The 20,001-nt window shown below is 36.0% G+C and overlaps 1 protein-coding gene across 3 annotated transcripts in view; it reads left to right on the top strand.

Annotated features, from left to right (window-relative positions):
• The first annotated feature begins 291 nt into the window (after nt 1-291).
• The window catches only part of arhgef18b (rho/rac guanine nucleotide exchange factor (GEF) 18b), a 44,321-nt gene continuing 24,611 nt past the window's right edge, over nt 292-20,001 (top strand). For 2 of the 3 annotated variants that reach the window (XM_065244540.2, XM_065244538.2), the window contains exons 1-11: nt 292-409; nt 2,769-3,205; nt 3,500-3,650; nt 3,738-3,864; nt 3,986-4,037; nt 6,039-6,083; nt 6,602-6,667; nt 6,756-6,867; nt 8,250-8,427; nt 16,999-17,063; nt 17,343-17,397. In XM_065244540.2, the coding sequence (XP_065100612.1) occupies nt 3,042-3,205; nt 3,500-3,650; nt 3,738-3,864; nt 3,986-4,037; nt 6,039-6,083; nt 6,602-6,667; nt 6,756-6,867; nt 8,250-8,427; nt 16,999-17,063; nt 17,343-17,397 (1,015 nt within the window). In that variant the 5' untranslated portion in view covers nt 292-409; nt 2,769-3,041. Of the gene's footprint in view, nt 410-2,768; nt 3,206-3,499; nt 3,651-3,737; nt 3,865-3,985; nt 4,038-6,038; nt 6,084-6,601; nt 6,668-6,755; nt 6,868-8,249; nt 8,428-16,998; nt 17,064-17,342; nt 17,398-20,001 lie in introns of those variants that run through there. The other variant, XM_073813450.1, reaches the window with a different exon arrangement.

The raw sequence follows: 20,001 nt of genomic DNA, 5'->3' as shown, positions 1-20,001 counted from the left end.
GTGAATGATCCAGCGTACTGTCAGAAGGTTTAGACTCATGAGATCAGAACCATATATCGGTTGTGCTCTGTCACAATCCTGGTATGTTAATAAACGTAAGAGATGTGATGTAATAAGATACCACAACACCCAAAACGTCATATCCCACTCTAGAGTTGTTTTGTCTGGTTCACAGACATTGTGATAACAGATTTCACAGAAGGCCACAGCACAACAGACGCGCATGCTTTCAGACGGCTAAAGCAAATATTTCTTTCTAAATTTGTGTTAAAACATCTGTGTTTCAGCTTCAGAAAGTAAACCATGCCCTCAGGTCCGTGTTCCTGTGTCGGCAACCAGTTCCTCTTCTTCTTTATCTCCGGCCTCAATTCCAGAAGACGTCTTCTTCAGGGGTGCTTCTGAGGACCGGGTGAGAACACAAACGTGATGTTGGCGTATTCTATAACCATAAGAGTTTGATTTACTCTCAAATGTATGTTTGCTCAGTTTGGTGCTTTAAATATATTAGACCTTCTTTTGGGAAACACAATAAGAGATGTTTTGCAAATAATGACGTTTCGCGATAATATAAACTTCAGTAAATTGTAAGATACTTTGGTATATTATACAAACTATACTCTAGTATACTATAACTGCTATAGAATACAATATTATTATGTAATATTAACTATAGTAAATAAATAAACTGTAGTAAATACTGTAGTATGATAAAGTAATTACTTTAGTAAAGTATAGCATATTCAAATAATTATACTATAGTGTACTCTAATTACTATAGTATACTATATTAATTGGTAGTATTAACTATAAAAGATGGATAAACTGTAGTAAACTGTAGTAAATTGTAATAATCTATAGTATTTATTATAGTGAACTGTAGTAAATTGTAGTATACTATAGCATAGTATAACAATTCAATTATACTATAGTATGCTACAGTATACTATAGTAAAAAGTTAGTAAACTATATTAGTTTAGTATAGTTATAGTAAATAGTAAGAATGATACAGTGTTCCATAGTAAAAAGTTAGTAAACTATATAAGTTTAGTATAGTAATAATAAATAGTAAGCATGCTACTGTATACTATAGTAAACAGTTGGTAAACTATATTAGTTTAATATAGTTATAGTAAATAGAAAGTATGATACAGTGTACCATAGTAAAAACTTAGTAAACTATATAAGTTTAGTATAGCAAGTATACTACAGTAAAACGTTGGTGAACTATATACGTTTAGTATAGCTATAGTAAATAGTAAGTATGATACAGTGTACCATGTTAAAAGTTAGTAAACTATATTAGTTTAGTATAGCAAGTATACTACTGTATACTACAGTAAAAAGTTAGTAATTAAACTAGATTAGTTTAGTAAAGCTATAGTAAATATTAAGTATTCTACAGTAGACTTTAGTAAAAAGTTAGTAAACTATCTTAGTTTAGTAGAGCAATAGTAAATAGTAAGGATGCTACAGTACACTATAGTAAAAAGTTAGTAAACTATATTAGTTTAGTATAGCTATAGTAAATAGTAAGTATGTTACAGTATACTATAGTAAAAGTTAGTAAACTATATTAGTTTAGTATAGTTATAGTACATAGTACGTATGCTACAGTATACTATAGTAAAAAGTTGGTAAACTATACTAGTTTAGTATAGCTATAGTAAATAGTAAGTATGCTACAGTATACTAAAGTAAAAGTTAGAAAACTATATTAGTTTAGTATAGCAAGTATGCTACTGTATACTACAGTAAAAAGTTAGTAATTAAAATATATTAGTTAAGTATAGCTATAGTAAATAGTAATTATGCTAGAGTACACTATAGTAAAAAGTTAGTAAACTATATTAGTTTAGTAGAGCAATAGTACATAGTTAGGATGCTACAGTACACTATAGTAAAAAGTTAGTAAACTATATTAGTTTAGTAAAGGAAGTATACTACAGTAAAAAGTTAGTAATTAAACTATATTAGTTTAGTATAGCTAGAGTAAATAGTAAGGATGCTACAGTACACTATAGTAAAAAGTTAGTAAACTATATTAGTTTAGTATAGCTATAGTAAATAGTAAATATGCTATAGTATACCATAGTAAAATGTTGGTAAACTATATTAGTTTAGTATAGCATGTATGCTACTGTATACTACAGTAAAAAGTTAGTAATTAAACTATATTAGTTTAGTATAGCTAATAGTTAATAGTAAGTATGCTACAGTACACTATAGTAAACAGTTGGTAAACTATATTAGTTTAGTATAGTAATAGTAAATAGTAAGTATGATACAGTATTTTTTCACATGGGATTTTATTAGTATGTGTGTTCCCTGGGATTTAAACCCATGACTTTTGCACTGTAAACGCAATGCTTTACAGTACCAGTTCAACACTAAAATTGTTAATGTTAGTTAATAAAAAATATAATTGTTCACTGCTTTTTAATGTTCGTTCATTGAACTTTTTACTTTGTATTATATAAAAGTATTGTTCGTTGCTGTTTAATGTAGTTGCCTATTGTTGACAACAGGAAGCGTATTGTAAAGTATTACCCAATAGGTTTGTGTGAGAAACACATCAATGCAGAAATGTAAATAACGACTTACTGATCATGAATGACTTTTTCATCACATGAGAAGTTGATGTGGGTTCTGTCCATGAATGACACTAGCGTGAGAATTCACATCATTAGTCATATAATTACCCTGGTAATGTCTGCGTCCTGTGATCTTAACCCAGAATGCCATCTGTTTACTGACTTCCTGTTTTCAGAGGCACTTCCTGTCTGAGAGCGACTGCAGCAGTGTGGAGGACCTGCTGCTGGAGCTCAGTCCTTTAAAAGATTCGGAGTATTTCAGAGATCTGCAGCTCGGATCTGCGGTGTCCACCGACCCACCACAAACAGAACCTCCGGTTGCCAACACACCCGTTTGTGATAAGGGTACAGCGGTACCTTTTCAGACCTCATCAGAGAGCGGATCCCACCTGGATTCCCATCAACCGTTCCAGAGAGATCACCCAGCAGCTTCTGCTGGAGAGGACACCATGGACCGTTTGGTTGCTATAAGAACCTCAGAGATCATGGATTATCCAGAATCAGAAGATGAGGATTCAGACACAGAGAACTTTCCAACTTTGGTCCGATCCATGTCCACGTCTCGTAGACACAGTTCGGATATGCCACTGTCTCCGATTGACCTGGGAAGAAGGTTAGATTTTTTAGATTTACATTCATATTGCTAACCATCAAGGTTAAAAGGTCTTAAAGTGTACCATTTAGGTACAGATATGTACACATTTAGTACCAGCATGTACCTTTAGGTGCACTCTTTGGTACCCGTATGTATTACTGAGGTACTCTTTTAGTTGCAAAGGTGTACTTTTTATCTAGAAAATAATAAAAATTTTTCTATTATGATTAAATATCGAATACTTATAATAAATATGAATGTCCTGTATACATAAACACTGTATGGTCACACTGAATTTGTGTGTGTGTGTAGGTTCAGTCTAGACACTACTGGCACTGACAGCGATGGGGAACGAGAGGTCCGATGTCTCGGCCAAAGTTCCCTTTTACCGTCTTCTTCTTTCTCAGAGAGTTCAGTCGAGGAGACTTCTGGTGCCATTGAAAGTGAAAGCCCCGAATTAGCAGTAACCATCCTTACAAAACTCTTAATAAGGCTGTTATGTAACCTTGACTGTATGGAGGATATTTTAACATGGTTTCGGTTTGCGCAGAAGCGGCCCACATCAGGGAAGACGGTGTATTCCAGATCCGAGATCCTCGCCACGGATGAAAAATCTCAAGCTGACAAGGTCTCTCGCATACTGGAAACGTCTCAGCAGGCTGCGAGAGAAGCCAGAGGTCAGTGAATTCCTGTGATTATTCAGATTTGATTTTATCTGCCAAATACACGCATGTAAATGTTTTTAAACTAAAAGGTGTAAATAAACAATTCTGACTTTTCATTGCTTTGGTGTTTCAGAGGATGAGGAGTCAGAAGAAGCGCTGCAGTCTGTTGAAGGACGAAGTCACGTGTACGTTTTTACATTTAACATTGTTACATATGTTACCCATATGGCAAAAAATATATTTTTAAACATAATTTTAAGTATATTTAAAAAAAATGGCCAAAAATATATGTAATAAAATTAGTGCTGGGCAAAGATTAATCGCGATTAATCGCATACAAAATAAAAGTTCATTTTTTCATAATATTTGTGTGTGTGCTGTGTGTAATTATTATGTATATTTAAACACACACACATGCATGTATGCATTTCAGAAATTTTTATGTATATATTTTAAAAAATTTATATATAACGTAGAATATATAAAAATATAAATAAATATATATGCACATGTAAATGTTTCTTAAATACATACATGAATGTGTGTGTATTTATATATACCTAATAATTACACACAGAACCTACTTGTATATTATGTTACTAATCACTTTTATTTTGTATGCGATTAATCGCAATTAATATTTGATCAGCACTAGATGAAATATTTTTTTGAAATGTTTACAAAATGTATTTTTCACCAATATATATTTTAAAAATAAATATATTATAAAGCATTTATATTCACATTGACTAGGAAGAAAAACTTTGTATGTTACAAACCTTTAAACATAACCGGCTTGAAAAGTTTAAAATTAAATATATTTTCAACTGCAAAAATGTACTTATAATTTTATATATACATGCTTATATATTTTATACTTAAGCTTTTATATTTTGGCCAGGACCAATATTTTTTGCCATATGGGTTGTATTTTTATATTTGTTGCCCCTGAAATACATTTTGAAATATACGTTAACGTATTTTGCATATATTTTTAAAAATATATTTTTGACCTAAGATATGTATTTTTTGCCGTGTGGAAAGGGTTTAAAGATAGAAAAGCCAACACAGGCAGTTTTTAAAGGAGGGGTTGATAAATAAGAGTGCTTGATGACATCACTCGAAAGTGAAAGTTGTTTCAGAGGAAAAGATAGGTTTAAAGGAAAACACCACCGTTTTTCAATATTTAACTGTGATCTTACTTCAACTTAGACAAATTAATACATACCTATCTTTTTTCAACGCATGCACTTAATCTATGTACAGCGCATCGTGAATGTTTTAGCATTTAGCCTTGCCCCATTCATTCCTTAGGATCCAAACAAATTTGTTTTTGTGCCACCATACTAACTTGTGTATCTACTCGTGTAACAGTCTTTAAATAGGGAAAACATTGAAGTGTTTGGTGGCATCTAAATTCATCCCTGTTTGGATCCTAAGGAATGAATGGGGCTAGGCTAAATGCTAACACATTCACGACACACTGTACAAAGATTAAGTGCACGCATTGAAAAAAGATAGGTAAGTATTCATTTGTTTAAGTTGAGGTAAGAACATAGCAAAATATTGAAAAATTGTGGTGTTTCCTTTAAGTTGAAGACACTAAAATATACAGTATAAAATGTAAATGGACACATAAAACCGTTATTGGATAATTTTCCACTTATAGAGGTTTCAGCAGTGACAACATAAACAAGTGGCTTTCGTGGTCAACACGTATCTTCCGGTAAACTCCGCTAAGAATAAATAACAACAAAGTCCTTTTAAAGTAGTTAATTTATATAACAATCAAAATAAACAACACATAGATTATATAGGAAACCAAAACGTTTGTTATTTTCGAGGAGGTATTTTTTTAAGAGTTCAGTTTCAGCAACTAGTCAGACCATTAAACAAACCGAAACCGGAAGTAAAGTTCGGACCTGACGCGTAATCGCATCACCGACCGTGCGTCCGATGAAACGGTCTATAAAGCCACATACCTTCTGTGTAGATATGAGAGAACAATGTAACATATTATTTCAAGGCATTCTTTGGCACCTTTAAGGTTCAAAAAGATGGGGGAGTAGATCCATTTAAGCAGTTAGTCGTGTTTTGCTGACGGTTTTATTTGGATGGCAGCCCGAACCCATATGTACCCTCCCCGCTGCCACACATACTTAGCCTGAGTGTCTTGTTTGTCTTAGGCTGATGGTACAGAAAGTTCTACAAGAGCTTAAACAGTATCACGGGTAAGTAAACAGTATAAAGGAAGCCTGCTGTGCACCGTCCCAACTAACACAAGTTGCGCTGGCCCACCTTGACTTGCGTATGCTGGGCCAAAACAGAACGCATTGTTTGTCTTGAACTTCTTGTGTATGTTGTTGTGTTCATGACGTAGGCTGCATATTTTCCTCTGTTTAACACTTAACCTGGTGAAGCTATTTTTTATTCTGGGATGTCCTTGGTTTATCTCAAAACTTGCATGAAAAGCAGAGCGTGCTTTTACAAGGACGCAAAACATTTGATAGCGCTTCTAACCACAGACTAGCAAGAGGATATGTTCGAAATGGAGCACTATTTTACTGCACTTCTTGAAAAGCGATACAACCCATTCAAACTTTTAATAGTGCAAAAACTTATAGTATTATAGTAAGCCATTTCGAACATGCCTAAATCGTAGGCATGCACTTATTGCCTGTAAGAGTCTTACATTGAGTCCAAATAAATCAGATTTTTGTAAATATCCTGGATTTTCCTCTAAACGCAGAACTTCAAGCACAGAAAGAAAAGAATCGGGCGGAAGTGTTACGTGGTATGAGTTTCTCTCCAATGAGTAAGTCGCCCGCCGCTTGCATGCTTTCATTTGATGGTGTCGTTTTCGAAAAAATATGTTTGACAATATTTCCGTTTGTGATTTGTAGAAACGAAGACGAAGAGGAGGAACGACCAGAACGTTCGGAAAAAGGCACCAAAGTCAAGCGCACCCTCAGCTCTCTGAGGAACCGAGTGACCGGATCCTTCAACAAAGACAAAGTAAATATGACATCACTCATGCACGGAGCAAAATTCTGTTGCATGTGTTTCTGCAGAACGATGCTGCAATGTTTTCGTCGTTAAAACTTCCCCCTTTTTGTTAAACGCTTTGAATTTTACAAAAGATACAAAACTGAACTACTGTAGTTCATGCAAACAAAGGAGAACTTTTGACCTTTAAACCTTTTTTTGACAAAGCGCAAGGTCAGTTTATTAAACAGTTCATTTAGTATTGGTAATGATTTTGGATATATAATAAATATAGTAAAGAAGTTTTTTTCATTAAAGGGACACTCCCTTAGAGTTAAACATTAGATTTTTACAGTTTTGGAATCCATTCAGCCAATCTCCGGGTCTGGCGGTACCACTTTTAGCATAGCTTAGCATAGTTCATTGAATCTGATTAGACCATTAGCATCATGCTCAAAAATAACCAAAGAGTTTCCATATTTTTTTGGAAAATGATAAATGAAAAATTACTCTTTGGTTATTTTCTAGCGTGATGCTAATGGTCTAATCAGATTCAATGGATTGTGCTAAGCTATGCTAAAAGTGCTAGCGCCAAACCCGGAGATCAGCTGAATGGATTCCAAAACGGTAAAAATCAAATATTTAACTCTAGGGGAACTGGAAAATTATTTTCAAAAAAAGTGGAGTGTCCCTTTACGTCTTAAAAATGAATGCATGTTCGAAATTATCAAGATTTTTGCTGTACCATTTAAGTAAATAAATATATAACTTTGAAGAGCATTTTATATGTCCAACCTTAACTTTCTGTTTCAGTAGAAATTACGTCAATGCATTAAACAAAGTTGCTCATTCATGACACGTCAGTGGGTCTTTAAAGGGACAGTTCACCCAGAAATGAAATTACCCATTCTCATGTTGTTACAAACCTGTATACATTTTTTTGTTCTGATAAACACAAAGGAAGATATTTTGAGGAATGTTTGTCACTAAACCAATGAGCCCCATTCACTTCCATAGTAGGAAAAAAACTATGGAAGTGAATGGGGCTTATGAACGGTTTGGTTACAAACATTCCTCAAAATATCTTATTTCGTGTTCATCAAAACAAAGACATGTATGCAGGTTTGTAACAACATAAGCGTGAATAAATGATGAGTTAATTTTCTTTTTTGGTTGAACTATCCCTTTAAGACCAAGTTGTATATTTAAATTATTATTATTATTTATATAATTATTTATAATATATTATTGTATATAATAATGCTTATTAAAAGTCATAGTGCAAAAATCTGAAAGATACTTTCGATAATGCAAAATACAATTTCTTATTTCTTTTTTGAAATCTTGGGGTCACGTATGACTTGTCATAGTGTACACAGATGTTCTTTACATTTTTAAATCTCTTGTTTCAGGGTAAGACCCGTGAGAAAGAGCACCACAAAAACAGAGAAAAAGAGTTTCAACACTACGAGAAGGTGCGGCGTGTAAGCGTCAGCGGTCACCAGCTTGTGCCCGGCTCCTTTTCCAACTGGGCAACGTGTTCACTGTGCAGCAAAAGCCTACAAAGAAAGCATGGCCTGCAGTGTTTGAGTGAGTAACACACCGGCACAAAAACACACATGCTGCTCACGCGAAACACCATGCTGCTTGCTTTCACAGCGGCAAAACACTTTCTCAAGGTTTTGCGTTTGATGCATTATAGTTATATTTTAATGAATGCATGTGTGCCGGAAGTATTGCATGGATCAACAAAGACCTAAACTTGGAGATGTTTCATCTTATAGTGTAGTGTTGCTTGAGCTTTGGCTGTTTTGCAACCAGCTTTGTGTGCTTCACAGTAAGATTTTATCAGGTTTCTAAGTGGCTGGGGAACTCAAAAGAGGATGTTTAACTAGTATGTCTATTGTGATTTAAAGGGGTAGTTCACCCAAAAATGAAAATTCTGGCATCATTTACCCTCAAGTTGTTATGAACCTGTATAAATGTCTTTGTTCTGCTGAACATAATGGAAGGTTTTGTGAGTTTTTGAAGTTTTGGGGCACCATTGACTTCCATAGGAAAAAATACTATGGAAGTCAAGAGTGCTCCAAAACTCTTTGGCTACAGACGTTGCTCAAAATATATATATATATATTTGTCTTGTAACTATCTTAAAGAAATGCACGTGAGTTAGGTCATTGTTTCTCTATTTGGCCTTTTTAAATTTAAGCAGGGCCCCAGTTTCAGATTCAGAAAAGGAGAAACAGAAACATCCGTAATACATTTTTTAACCTCTCTTACTCATTCGCTGTTGAGACTGTGGGAAAATATCCTCATTACCATTTTATTTATTTGAAAGTAGATGGGTACTTTATTCCCTTTAGATATAAAGGTGCATGGATTAACCAGTTCTTGCCATGTATATAGCCATAGATGTTGGAATGGTGTACAGAATAAAGAAAGAAAGAAAGAGTTTAATTTTTAAATACTTTCTTCTGCAAAGTAAGCAATTTGTCTCAACACTAATTTTACTTACACAGTAACACGCAACGTATGTGTGACTAGAACTGTGGCGGCCAATCAGACGGCAGCGTCAATAGGAAGTTAGAATTGTTCATGTGTCACTGGAGTTTATTGAAAGGAGGAGACACTTTCTCAAAACAGTTTATTCGAGGTGACAAAAACACAGTCACCTAGGACCAGTTGTACATGTAAAGCCATTCGTGGTGACTAGAAATGTTATGCACGACTGTTTATACAGCGCTGCTTATTAAACAAGTCATCCTGATGTATATCCCTTAAGCATCAGATTTCCAAGCAGTGGGAACCTTTCTGGCCAATGTCCTATATAATTGTCCTTTGTATAAATGTCCTAAACAGTGTCACAGCCATTCACCAGTACAATCTCAGAAAAAGGTACAAAAGCTGTCACTTGGGGTGGTACCTTTTTTGTATTTAAAGCATATAAAGGTAATAAAGTGCAATGCATATTAGTACCTCAAAGGTGCACAGTGGTTCTCAAACTGGGGCCTTGAGATGGGGCCAGGGGGGGCCAGTAAAATGATATTTTATAAAATACATTTATAAAATATAATTTATCAAAAATTCAGTGTAATTAAACCTCAGAAAAATAAACCAACTAACCAACATAATTGAATATGTTTTGTTTAATTAAAATTGTACTTTTTGGAATGTTTTATGTCATAAATTTTATTTTGGGGGCCATAAAGGGATGCACCGTACACAAGGGGGGCCACACAGCGAAAAAGTTTAAGAAACCACTGCCACAGAGGTACATATCTGTACCGAAATGGTACATATTAGGACCTTTTAAAAGGTATCATCCCAGGGACAGCTTTTGTATCTTTCTTTTTGAAAGTGTACCGATGTAATAGTTGAAACAAAAATAACCATTAATGAGAAAATTATTGTTTTGTTTTAAAAAAAATTCATGAACCACAGGTCGCCTTTAATCACCAATAATAGATTTTTTTTAATCACTTTATATGGATATAGGAAATATTAATAGATGCTGTCAATAGAAAATATATATGGTTTTCTTGAGAAAAAAACTAATTCATAAAACATTAAAAAATTTAAAATTGTATAATATCAAACCAGGGGTGTCACGAATATAACAGTATTGATGATAATTGTGAAATGTAAATAAATGAAATAAATTTTCATGGGTTATTTAATACTTCATATTAATATCATATTTTACCTTTTGCAAAAATAAACAAAATTCAAGATGAATTTGACTGATAGCATTTTTTTTTCCTTACCATGGGTTCACACCAGCCGCGTTTGAGCCGTTAAAATCACGTTGAACATTCGTGCATGAAAGCAACGCGTGAAATTCTAGTCATCGAGACATTCACACGGAAATTCTCGTCATGGGAGGGGCTTCTACGACTCTGAATTTATTACTTTCTGTAATAAAGTCACTACTAGAGCAAGCTCCTGATTGGTTAACGGAGCAAGTTTTTCCGCCAAATATTTGCGCGAACTAAATGTGCGAATGAATCGCGTCTACCGCACCGCACTAAACGCCTCATTTGCGCCGCGAGACCTCCTGACATGCGTCAATGCGTCTTCACATTGACTTAACATTGAAATCACTAACGCCTGACGCCTCTACCGCGGCTGGTGTGAACGCAGCATTAGGCCACCACCACCAGACTTGATGTTTTAATGTCCATCCATATTTATTTTTCAATCTATTTTATTAAAATACAAACAGAAAATATAGGAATTATATACAAAACAATGTCAGGCCTAATGTCTTCTAAGGGGAGTTAACCCTAAAAACTTGACACATCAACTTACATTTTTATTAATTTGTAAATATTATGTACACATTTCCTATTTTTTCTGGATGTATTCTATTAAAGTGACTGAGAAACAATATTATATGATCCCTATAACATTGCAAAAACAGCTAATCTTATTATGGCATGGTGGCCTAAGACTTTTGCACAGTACTGCAAATCGTGATAATATATTAAATCCTTTTTTTTTTGCTATAATATTCATGTAGTCGGTCTGATATTATGACAGCCCTATATCAAACTATTTGTTTTGTCCGCCAGAAAATTGTATAAAATCGCAAAAATATAAAATGCATGTGACAACTTGCCTCTTTAATTCCCTCCACCTTACATTTATTACCCTCTTCCCTTCTTTCATCCATACGTACTATCTCTTTAAATCTGGGATGCAGCCTGTGGAATGCGCCTCATCTCCCACAATGCCGCGCGGCGGTCAGCGGGGACAGTGCACATCTAAATACAGCGCTCGAGATTGTCGTCAGTTTTTAGGTTGCTAGGCAATGAGTGTTTTGGGGATCTCTGGCGTCGTAGTAACCCTGAAGTATCTTTAAAGTGATGCGTGGAGACGTAACGCGTCCGTCGGCGGCGTCATCATAAGCGCGTTTCCCGCGGAACGGTGAGTTTGTGTAACAGGTGTCTCTCTCCACAGCGCGAGCTAGCACAGCTAATAAACATACAGCGACTACGGTGCTTTTGAACTCTTTATGAACTGCTTTCATTGAGTCACACGGGGTGATTTTGAGCTTTAAGTGTCTATTTTCCTCGCGTCATGTTTTTGTGTCATTGGTTTGGTAAAATAGTTAACGTTGAGCTGAGTTTAGAGGCTTCGAGGTCAGCTGTCCATTGTGTTTAGTTTGGATTGGCTAGTCAACCGGGTCAGTCGCGTGCTATGCGTGACTGTGGAGTTTAAATAACTTTGGGGTTTAAATATTAGCAGAGACTTTTAATGATTTGGGTGACTTTTATTTTATTGTACATAAAATATATTTGGCTAATTAAAGTTAACATGATATCAAAGTGCAGGTTTGCTTCAGATGCATGTCTAACGTTACGTCTTCTACGTCATGGTCGACAGCATTCAGTTTTTGTTATTGTTGTTTTACTACTGATTTCTTGCTTTAATTTTATAATGGGCCAGTGAATTGTTTTTGGATTTAATATATTTAAAGTTACCGTCTAACCGTTCATCATTTATCACTAGAATTAGATTATTATAAGGACGTAAAGTGTCCTCTAAACGTGCGTCTATGACAATGTGAAGTGTCCTTACAAAACGAACCATGGTTTAATTATAGGAAAACTACGTATATTAACCCTGTTTATGATTTTTTTATAACCACAGTTTTACTACAAATGCCATGATTAAGCTATTGCTAGTTTAGCAAAACCATACAGTAGTTAACTTGTGGTTACCATGGTCTGACTATAACATCCAAATAGCACATCTAAATTCAACAGGTGCATGATAAAAAAGTATGAAGTTAAATAAAGGACGTTCAGTTAATAGATCAAAACCATGCTGTTTTATCTTTTATAAATAAATAGAGGTGTAAGCATTACCCTTGTTTATCTTTATTTGTAGTAAACCAATAGTTAGTTGTTGTATGGGGTTATTTGTCTAAGCATTTTCTCCCAGAATCTTATGGTGTTTTGGGTGTCTCTTAATATTATCAGGGGGTTCTTATGTGCTTTTTAAGGGGGTTGTTGATGGTTGCTAGGTGATTGACCAAGGTCCCGCCCCCAGGTGTTTATCTGCTGGTTAAGTGAGGACTTTTCCAGCTCCAAGGCACCACATCTAAACAGCCATTTATGAGCACTACTTATTCATAGCACACATGTAAGCAAAAATTGTATAAACACAAAGACAGCAATATATTAATAATTCATAAAAAATTCACGTCCATAAATCCATGTCTGGCCATTTTGGATTTTGTTATGAAGATAAAAATTAGGATTGGGTGTTTTTGGTAGTTTTTCATTATGATATGAGTGTATTATAGCAGTGATTTTTTTTTTTTTGTTTCTTTATGACATATCTGAGTGGTTGGACCCGCAAGTGGCGCATGACGTCAGACTTAACAACCGAATTGCTGTACATTCTGATCTCTAGATATGGCTCAGTGTCATCCTTCAATAAAGTGTAATAGTGACATGTATTTATGCTTTCCTTAACAAACACTGTGACTTTAGATTATAGATTGCCATTAGGACTCATTTTATTGATATATTTATTTATATAAACAAAAGTATTGAGTACATTTATTGTGTGCCATCATGTTTTCTAAATAGGTTGATAATAGGTTAAATTCTGAATCGTGCCGCCGATATTATGCACAGCTATTTCATGTTCTACGGCTTTTGATCAGTAAGTCCTTATCAATCTGAAATGACTGTTAGTTTAAGTAGCATTTGAAAAAGCAACACTTGTCAAACATATTCATTAAACATATTCTTTATTAGGGGTGCACCGATAAATGCCGATATACACTAATAATACGTGGCCGATAAGTATTCTGAATTGCACTGCCAATATTATTCACAACTATTTCATTTACTACGGCTTTTGATCATTAAGTCCTTAAAAAGCAACACTCGTCAAACATAATCATTATACATAATCTTTATTATCATGAAAATACCTGAAAAGGTTTGAAGAACAGCAATATGAATATCCTTTATTCTTTAAAATGCAGCTTTTCGAATCCTATCGTGATATAGATTTTCTGGCCAGTTTTTTCTGCATGTAAGTCTGAATAGTCACGTGCTGCTGATTGAGTTTGCCAGTTAGCCGTTCACTTCAGTGAATCTGTGTTTGTATTCTCCATTTCGCCCGACCGTCCACCCTCTAAACTTAACCAGTCGGCCGCAAGTCTCTCCACTTTTTGATTTGCATGTGGTTTGTTGACACAAGCTGTTATTTGTCTTCGTCTGAAATGGACAACAGGGTTCGCATTCGGCCCACCTTCGCATTCCTGTGAGCGGATCATGTGACTCGAAAACAGGATTACGAATGCTCCTTGTGAAGCAGTTTTCCTCTTCCGTTTTCAAGCCTTTAATGATCCAGAAACTAATACTTTGTTTGATCTTGACACTGAGCTGAATTTAAATTGAGCAAAGATTTTTGTGAAGGATGCCAAAAGTGTGTTCTAGTCCCTGAAATCACACAGTAGTTTGGTGGATTTTGTGTCTTGCAATTTAGACCCGAGTACATCAGCATATAGATGGCCTTAAAGGAATAGTCTACTCATTTTCAATATTAAAATATGTTATTACCTTAACTAAGAACTGTTGAATCATCCCTCTGTCATCTGTGTGTGTGCACGTAAGCGCTGGAGCGCGCTGCGACGCTACGATAGCATTTAGCTTAGCCCCATTCATTCAATGGTACCATTTAGAGATAAAGTTAGAAGTGACCAAACACATCAACGTTTTTCCTATTTAAGACGAGTAGTTATACGAGCAAGTTTGGTGGTACAAAATAAAACATAGCGCTTTTCTAAGCGGATTTAAAAGAGTAACTATATTTTATGGCGTGATAGCACTTTTGGGAGTACTTCGACTCTGCGCAGTAACACCCTCCCTGTCCCATTATGAGAGGGAGAAGGGGAGCGGACTTTTCAGGCGAGTCGAAGTACTCCCAAAAGTGCTATTACGCCATAAAATATAGTTCCTCTTTTAAATCCGCTTAGAAAAGCGCTATGTTTTATTTTGTACCACCAAACTTGCTCGTATAACTACTCGTCTTAAATAGGAAAAACGTTGATGTGTTTGGTCACTTCTAACTTTATCTCTAAATGGTACCATTGAATGAATGGGGCTAAGCTAAATGCTATCGTAGCGTCGCAGCGCGCTCCAGCGCTTACGTGCACACACACAGATGACAGAGGGATGATTCAACAGTTCTTAGTTAAGGTAATAACATATTTTAATATTGAAAATGAGTAGACTATTCCTTTAATAATGCTAACAGATAGTGGATGGCACAAACACTCAAATAAAACTTAATTTTGCAGAAACTATGACAGAAAATGAACACATACTAGATTATTAATGAATTAAATGTTTTTACCTCTTACAGGAATAGCTGCGTGATGAAGTGAAACTAAAGGGTTAATAAACACAAACTAAAGAAGATGTTGTAGAACGTCTGGCGAACGATGATAGATAGCACAAAAATTGTAAAAATTGATTATTTCCCACTATTAATTACATTATCTTAAAGGAGTATAACTACTGTAGCATGTAAATAATGTACATAAATCTAATCAACAGGCACGTGAAACCTAGCTAGCAGGTTGCTCGAACAACAAAATCACCAGCTAACTATACTTTAAAACTATAGACTAATACAATAACGGGCTTAAAGAAACCCAAAGTACACTTACTGTTCTCACGGACACGTGTTTTATCAACTGGCTTTCCTCCAGACATGAAGAACCACGTCTTCTCATTTCGGCCGTGTGGTGCGCGTGCACGCTTGCAGTGTGAAGCGCGTCTGCGCTATTCTCCAAGATGTTTTATCAACTGGCTAGTTATCCTCCAGATAGTGACGGTCCAAACCACGTCTTTCTCATTTCGGCCGTGTGGCGCGCGTCCCCGCTCGCGGTGTGATGCGCGTACAGGCTATTCTCCGAGATGCACTTTACGGCCTTTTGGGCAGCATTTTTTTTCTTTACCTAGTTAAGGCGGTAGGGCTTTCAAGCTTAGGCGGGCCGCCTTAACTGAAATATGCTGCGGGAAACCCTGTAATACAATAACAGGCCGTGTGGTGCGCGTGCACGCTTGCGGTGTAAAGCGCGTCCGCGTTATTCTCAGAGATGTTTTATCAACTGGCTAGTTATCCTCCAGACAGTGATGGTCCGGAACACATCTTTCTCATTTAAGCCGTGTGGCGCGCATGCCCGCTCGCGGTGCAAAGCGTGTCCGCGCTATTCTCCGAGATCCTTCGATATCCTACAGACAGTGATGGATCTTTCTCATTTCGGCACGCTATTATCCGAGATGCAAATTTTTTTTAAGGGATGACCTATTTAAGGCGGTAGGGTTTCCCGGCTTAGGCGGGCCGCCCGGACTGCAAAGTGCTGCGGGAAACCCTGGTTATGTGTCAGAAAATATATACTAACCCACCAGAGTCATTTGAATTACTTGGATGGATGTTAGGCCTATATGGTTACTTTAATTTAATAAAAATCTATTTGCCTGTGTTCAACTTAAGGAAATAAGACCTCAAGGATGGCATGATGATGAATAAATTATGAAAGAATTTTTTTCTTTGTGGGTGTACTATACTTATGGGAACTTATATCGAATGTTGTGCTTTGTTTTGCTGGAAAACATCTCTGATGTAGTCGAAGGTCCCATCAGGATTCATCCATTGATCAAAACCTTGCTTGTTTAGTTTTTTTTTGTTTGTTTGGGTTTGACTAAATGGATGGAATCGGTCGCTTTAAGTGGCAAAAGTGGAAAATTGCCGACAGGGCTGCATTACAGTTTCGTATCTGATAGTGGCTGAGCCTGATAAGCATTTGAATACAGATAGTTGAACCGAAAGTGTTACTGACCTCAAGTCATTTTTGATTTGTTCGCTTTAACTAGTTATTTATACAGGTTCCTTTGTGGTTTCCTTCGTACAGATTAAAAATGCTATGAGGAAAGCAGTATTATGTGTCAATATAACCTTTATGTTGCAACAGCAGCCTTCCTGCTCGTCGTCACCACCACCTCCTCCTCCTCCAAGACTAAATTTACAATCTGTTTTAAGTAATAGCTTGAATGCAGCTAAACTGGTTCTGAAATGGACAACGTTAACCTGTTTCTTTCTGTACTGTGGTGGTTTCTCATTGATGGCTAGACTGTGCTGTGAATGTCCATAAGAGCTGTCGGACCCTGTTGCCGGAGTGTAGCAGTAAATCCAAGGTAAGATTCATTTCAATAAATCACATTTAGTTACTATACCCAAAATTTGACTATATTTAGTCACTACAAATTGCTTAGTGATCAATTAGACATATGAAAAAGTTTTTTGATGGTTAATAGTTTCAAACTTAACACTTGACATGCTAAATATAAAGCGAACAAAGTATGTCTTATCTTTGGTTTATCTCAGGTGTGGCAAGGTGTGTGAGCACATGTTGTGCTGTTAATGATAAACCCGAACCGTACAGTTAGTAAAGATTTGTTGTTTTGTGTGCGCAGACAAAGGATTCAGTACAGAAGACATCAACCTCTGCAGCTCAGTCGTATAACCAAGGTAAGCATGCATGCAGAATAACTATCACATCTGTCATTGTTTAGCATGAGGTTAATGTTGTGATTTTGTGATCAGATTTTCTGTAACATATTGCATTTGTTGCAGGGTTGCTATTTGTATTATAAATGTATTTGTTGTTTTTATACTTATATTTATTTAGCATGATAAACTGATGATCTTAATTAGGACGATGTTAACATTAACTGCATGTGTGCATGCATGCAAAGGGATTAACATTGTGGTATGCGTTTTATTAGTGCATGTGTTTCCTGGGAATTTAAGGCCATAAGTTTTGCGCTGCTAATGCAATGCTCTGCTAATGAGTTACAAGACGACAACAACATTAAACAGCAATTGAGCAAAATAATTTCCCTTTAATGCCATCAATAAAAATTAGGGTGAAGACTTGGTGATAAACGATAGCATTACCTAATGTTTTGTAAAATGATTTCTATGTTTATTACTCGAATAATTAAGTATATTGAATTAACAGGTGACTGTATGTGAATTAGTTTTTATTTATTTACTCCAACCGCTGCTGAAAAGCAACAAGTCTGTGGTCTGAAAGATGCATGCATGATTTTAGCTGGAGGAAGACAATTACCCAGGGCTTGTTTTGCTGTCTTCTTCTTCATATGATCAGCCGGTTTAAAAGATGTTTGGCTGGCAGATGCAGATTGAAGTCCCCTGATAGCAAATTAAGGTCGTCTGGCTGTTGTTCTTTCTCCCACAGAGAAGCACTTAAGATGTTAATCATGGTTCCCCAATTAATTAGCCCGCAAATCTGATGAAGAATTATGAGGGTCGGGCCCCTTCCTCCTGCTGTGATTCTCCGAAAGCTGCACAGTTGAAACAGGAAAATCTTGATAAATCTTTTCGATTTTTGAGTAGGCCTGCACGATATTGAAGATAAATGCTTTAACCTCGTAAATAATCTGATGCGATAATACCTAATATTTTATGAATCAGTTTAATTATACTAAAATATCTTTTATCGAAAGTGACTCACAAATAAAGGCGCAAGTATGGTCCACTTTTTATGCGTACGTAAGGGTCCGCGTGCATGTGATGGAATGTTCGTCATCAGAAGAGTGCGTACTGTACTTTTTAAAACCCTGCGTTCATTGAGCGCATGCATAATACAAACCCATCTTTTTTAATGCGTGCACTTAATCTTTGTACAGCGCGTACAAATAAAACGTGGCGATTTTTTTAAGCGGGAAAAAAAGAGAAGTATATTGTATGGCGGAATGGCTGAAAACTAAGTGCTCTTCCGCCATACAATATAGTTTTCATTTTTTAACCACTTAAAAAATCGCCACGTTTTATTTTGTGCCACCATACTTACTCATGTTACTACTCATGTAACAGTCTTTAAATAGAGAAAACATGGAAGTGTTTGGTGGCTTCTAAATTCATCCCTGTTTGGATCCTAAGGAATGAATGGGGCTAGGCTAAATGCTAACACATTCACAACGCACTGTACAAAGATTAAGTGCACGCATTTGATAAAGATAGGGATGCATTAATTCGTTTAAGTTGAGGTAAGAACATAGTAAAATATTGGAAAACGGTGGTGTTTTCCTTTAAAGGGACAATAAGTAGGATTTACCCCCATCTAGTGGTGAAATTCTATTTTGCATTCAAGCTAACAGCGCTCTCTAGCGCCTCGCTTTTCCAAATGCGTGTTGCAACTACGGTAGCCGTCATGTGATCACTGATCTCCTTGTCCGTTTCAGATACTTCACTTGTTCCGAATGAAAACGCGTTGTGGAAAGACGTTGGTAGGCTAGTGCTTTTTGTCCCTCTCTGCTATTATAGTTTATCAGTATGGCAGAATGACATGGAAGTTTCCTTGGATTTACCCGTTCAATGTAAGTAAAGAGAAGAAATTCTAAGCTTAAAAAGAAAAGTTAGTTCACTGGCAGAGGTCATTTGACACCGATGAGGACGTATTTATGAATAAAGACATTCTGTTTACGCCACCATACTGGCAGGCAAGGACAGCCCGGGAGCTATTATGTAATGACTCTTTCATGTCATATCAGGGTTACTATTTAATATAAAACCCTTATACAACATGTTGAAATAGTTGGTTTAAAATTTTTGTTCACCCACTATCGATACCTATCAATGCTACAGCTCTCAAGCGCTCTACGGCTGCGTGTCAAAAGGGCAGAGTTTAGGTTGCATGACAACGACTGCAGGAGCTCTATTTGTGACATTTTAATATATCACTTGTGAATATCAGCGTGAAAAATAGGAAGTGTTTTTGAGAGTGTCTCTAGCAAAAATAGCAAACATGCAACAAAATATTATGTTGACTAAGTTGGAAGGTTTACGAATCAGTTTTTTGTACCACTGATGTCTAAAACACAGAAGTCGCTGCAGCATTTGGCATGGTGAAATATCTCTGTTGATTTATAAATACATCGTGTGCCTCATACATCTTGAAAGTGAAGCTGCTGGCTCTTTGATCGCGCTTTGGTGGCTGGCTGCAGTGCAAGTCATAAACCATGCAAACAAACGGGATTCGGGTCAAATAAAATTTAAATTTTTCAAAAGATGGTTTTGGTCCTTTAAGGTAGTTGTTATCATGCTGAT

Source organism: Paramisgurnus dabryanus, chromosome 24, assembly GCF_030506205.2.
Source record: "Paramisgurnus dabryanus chromosome 24, PD_genome_1.1, whole genome shotgun sequence".
NCBI classification, from domain to species: Eukaryota; Metazoa; Chordata; class Actinopteri; order Cypriniformes; family Cobitidae; genus Paramisgurnus; species Paramisgurnus dabryanus.
The sequence above is the reverse complement of the archived record's forward strand: the minus strand, read 5'-3'. Positions and strand labels throughout refer to the sequence as shown.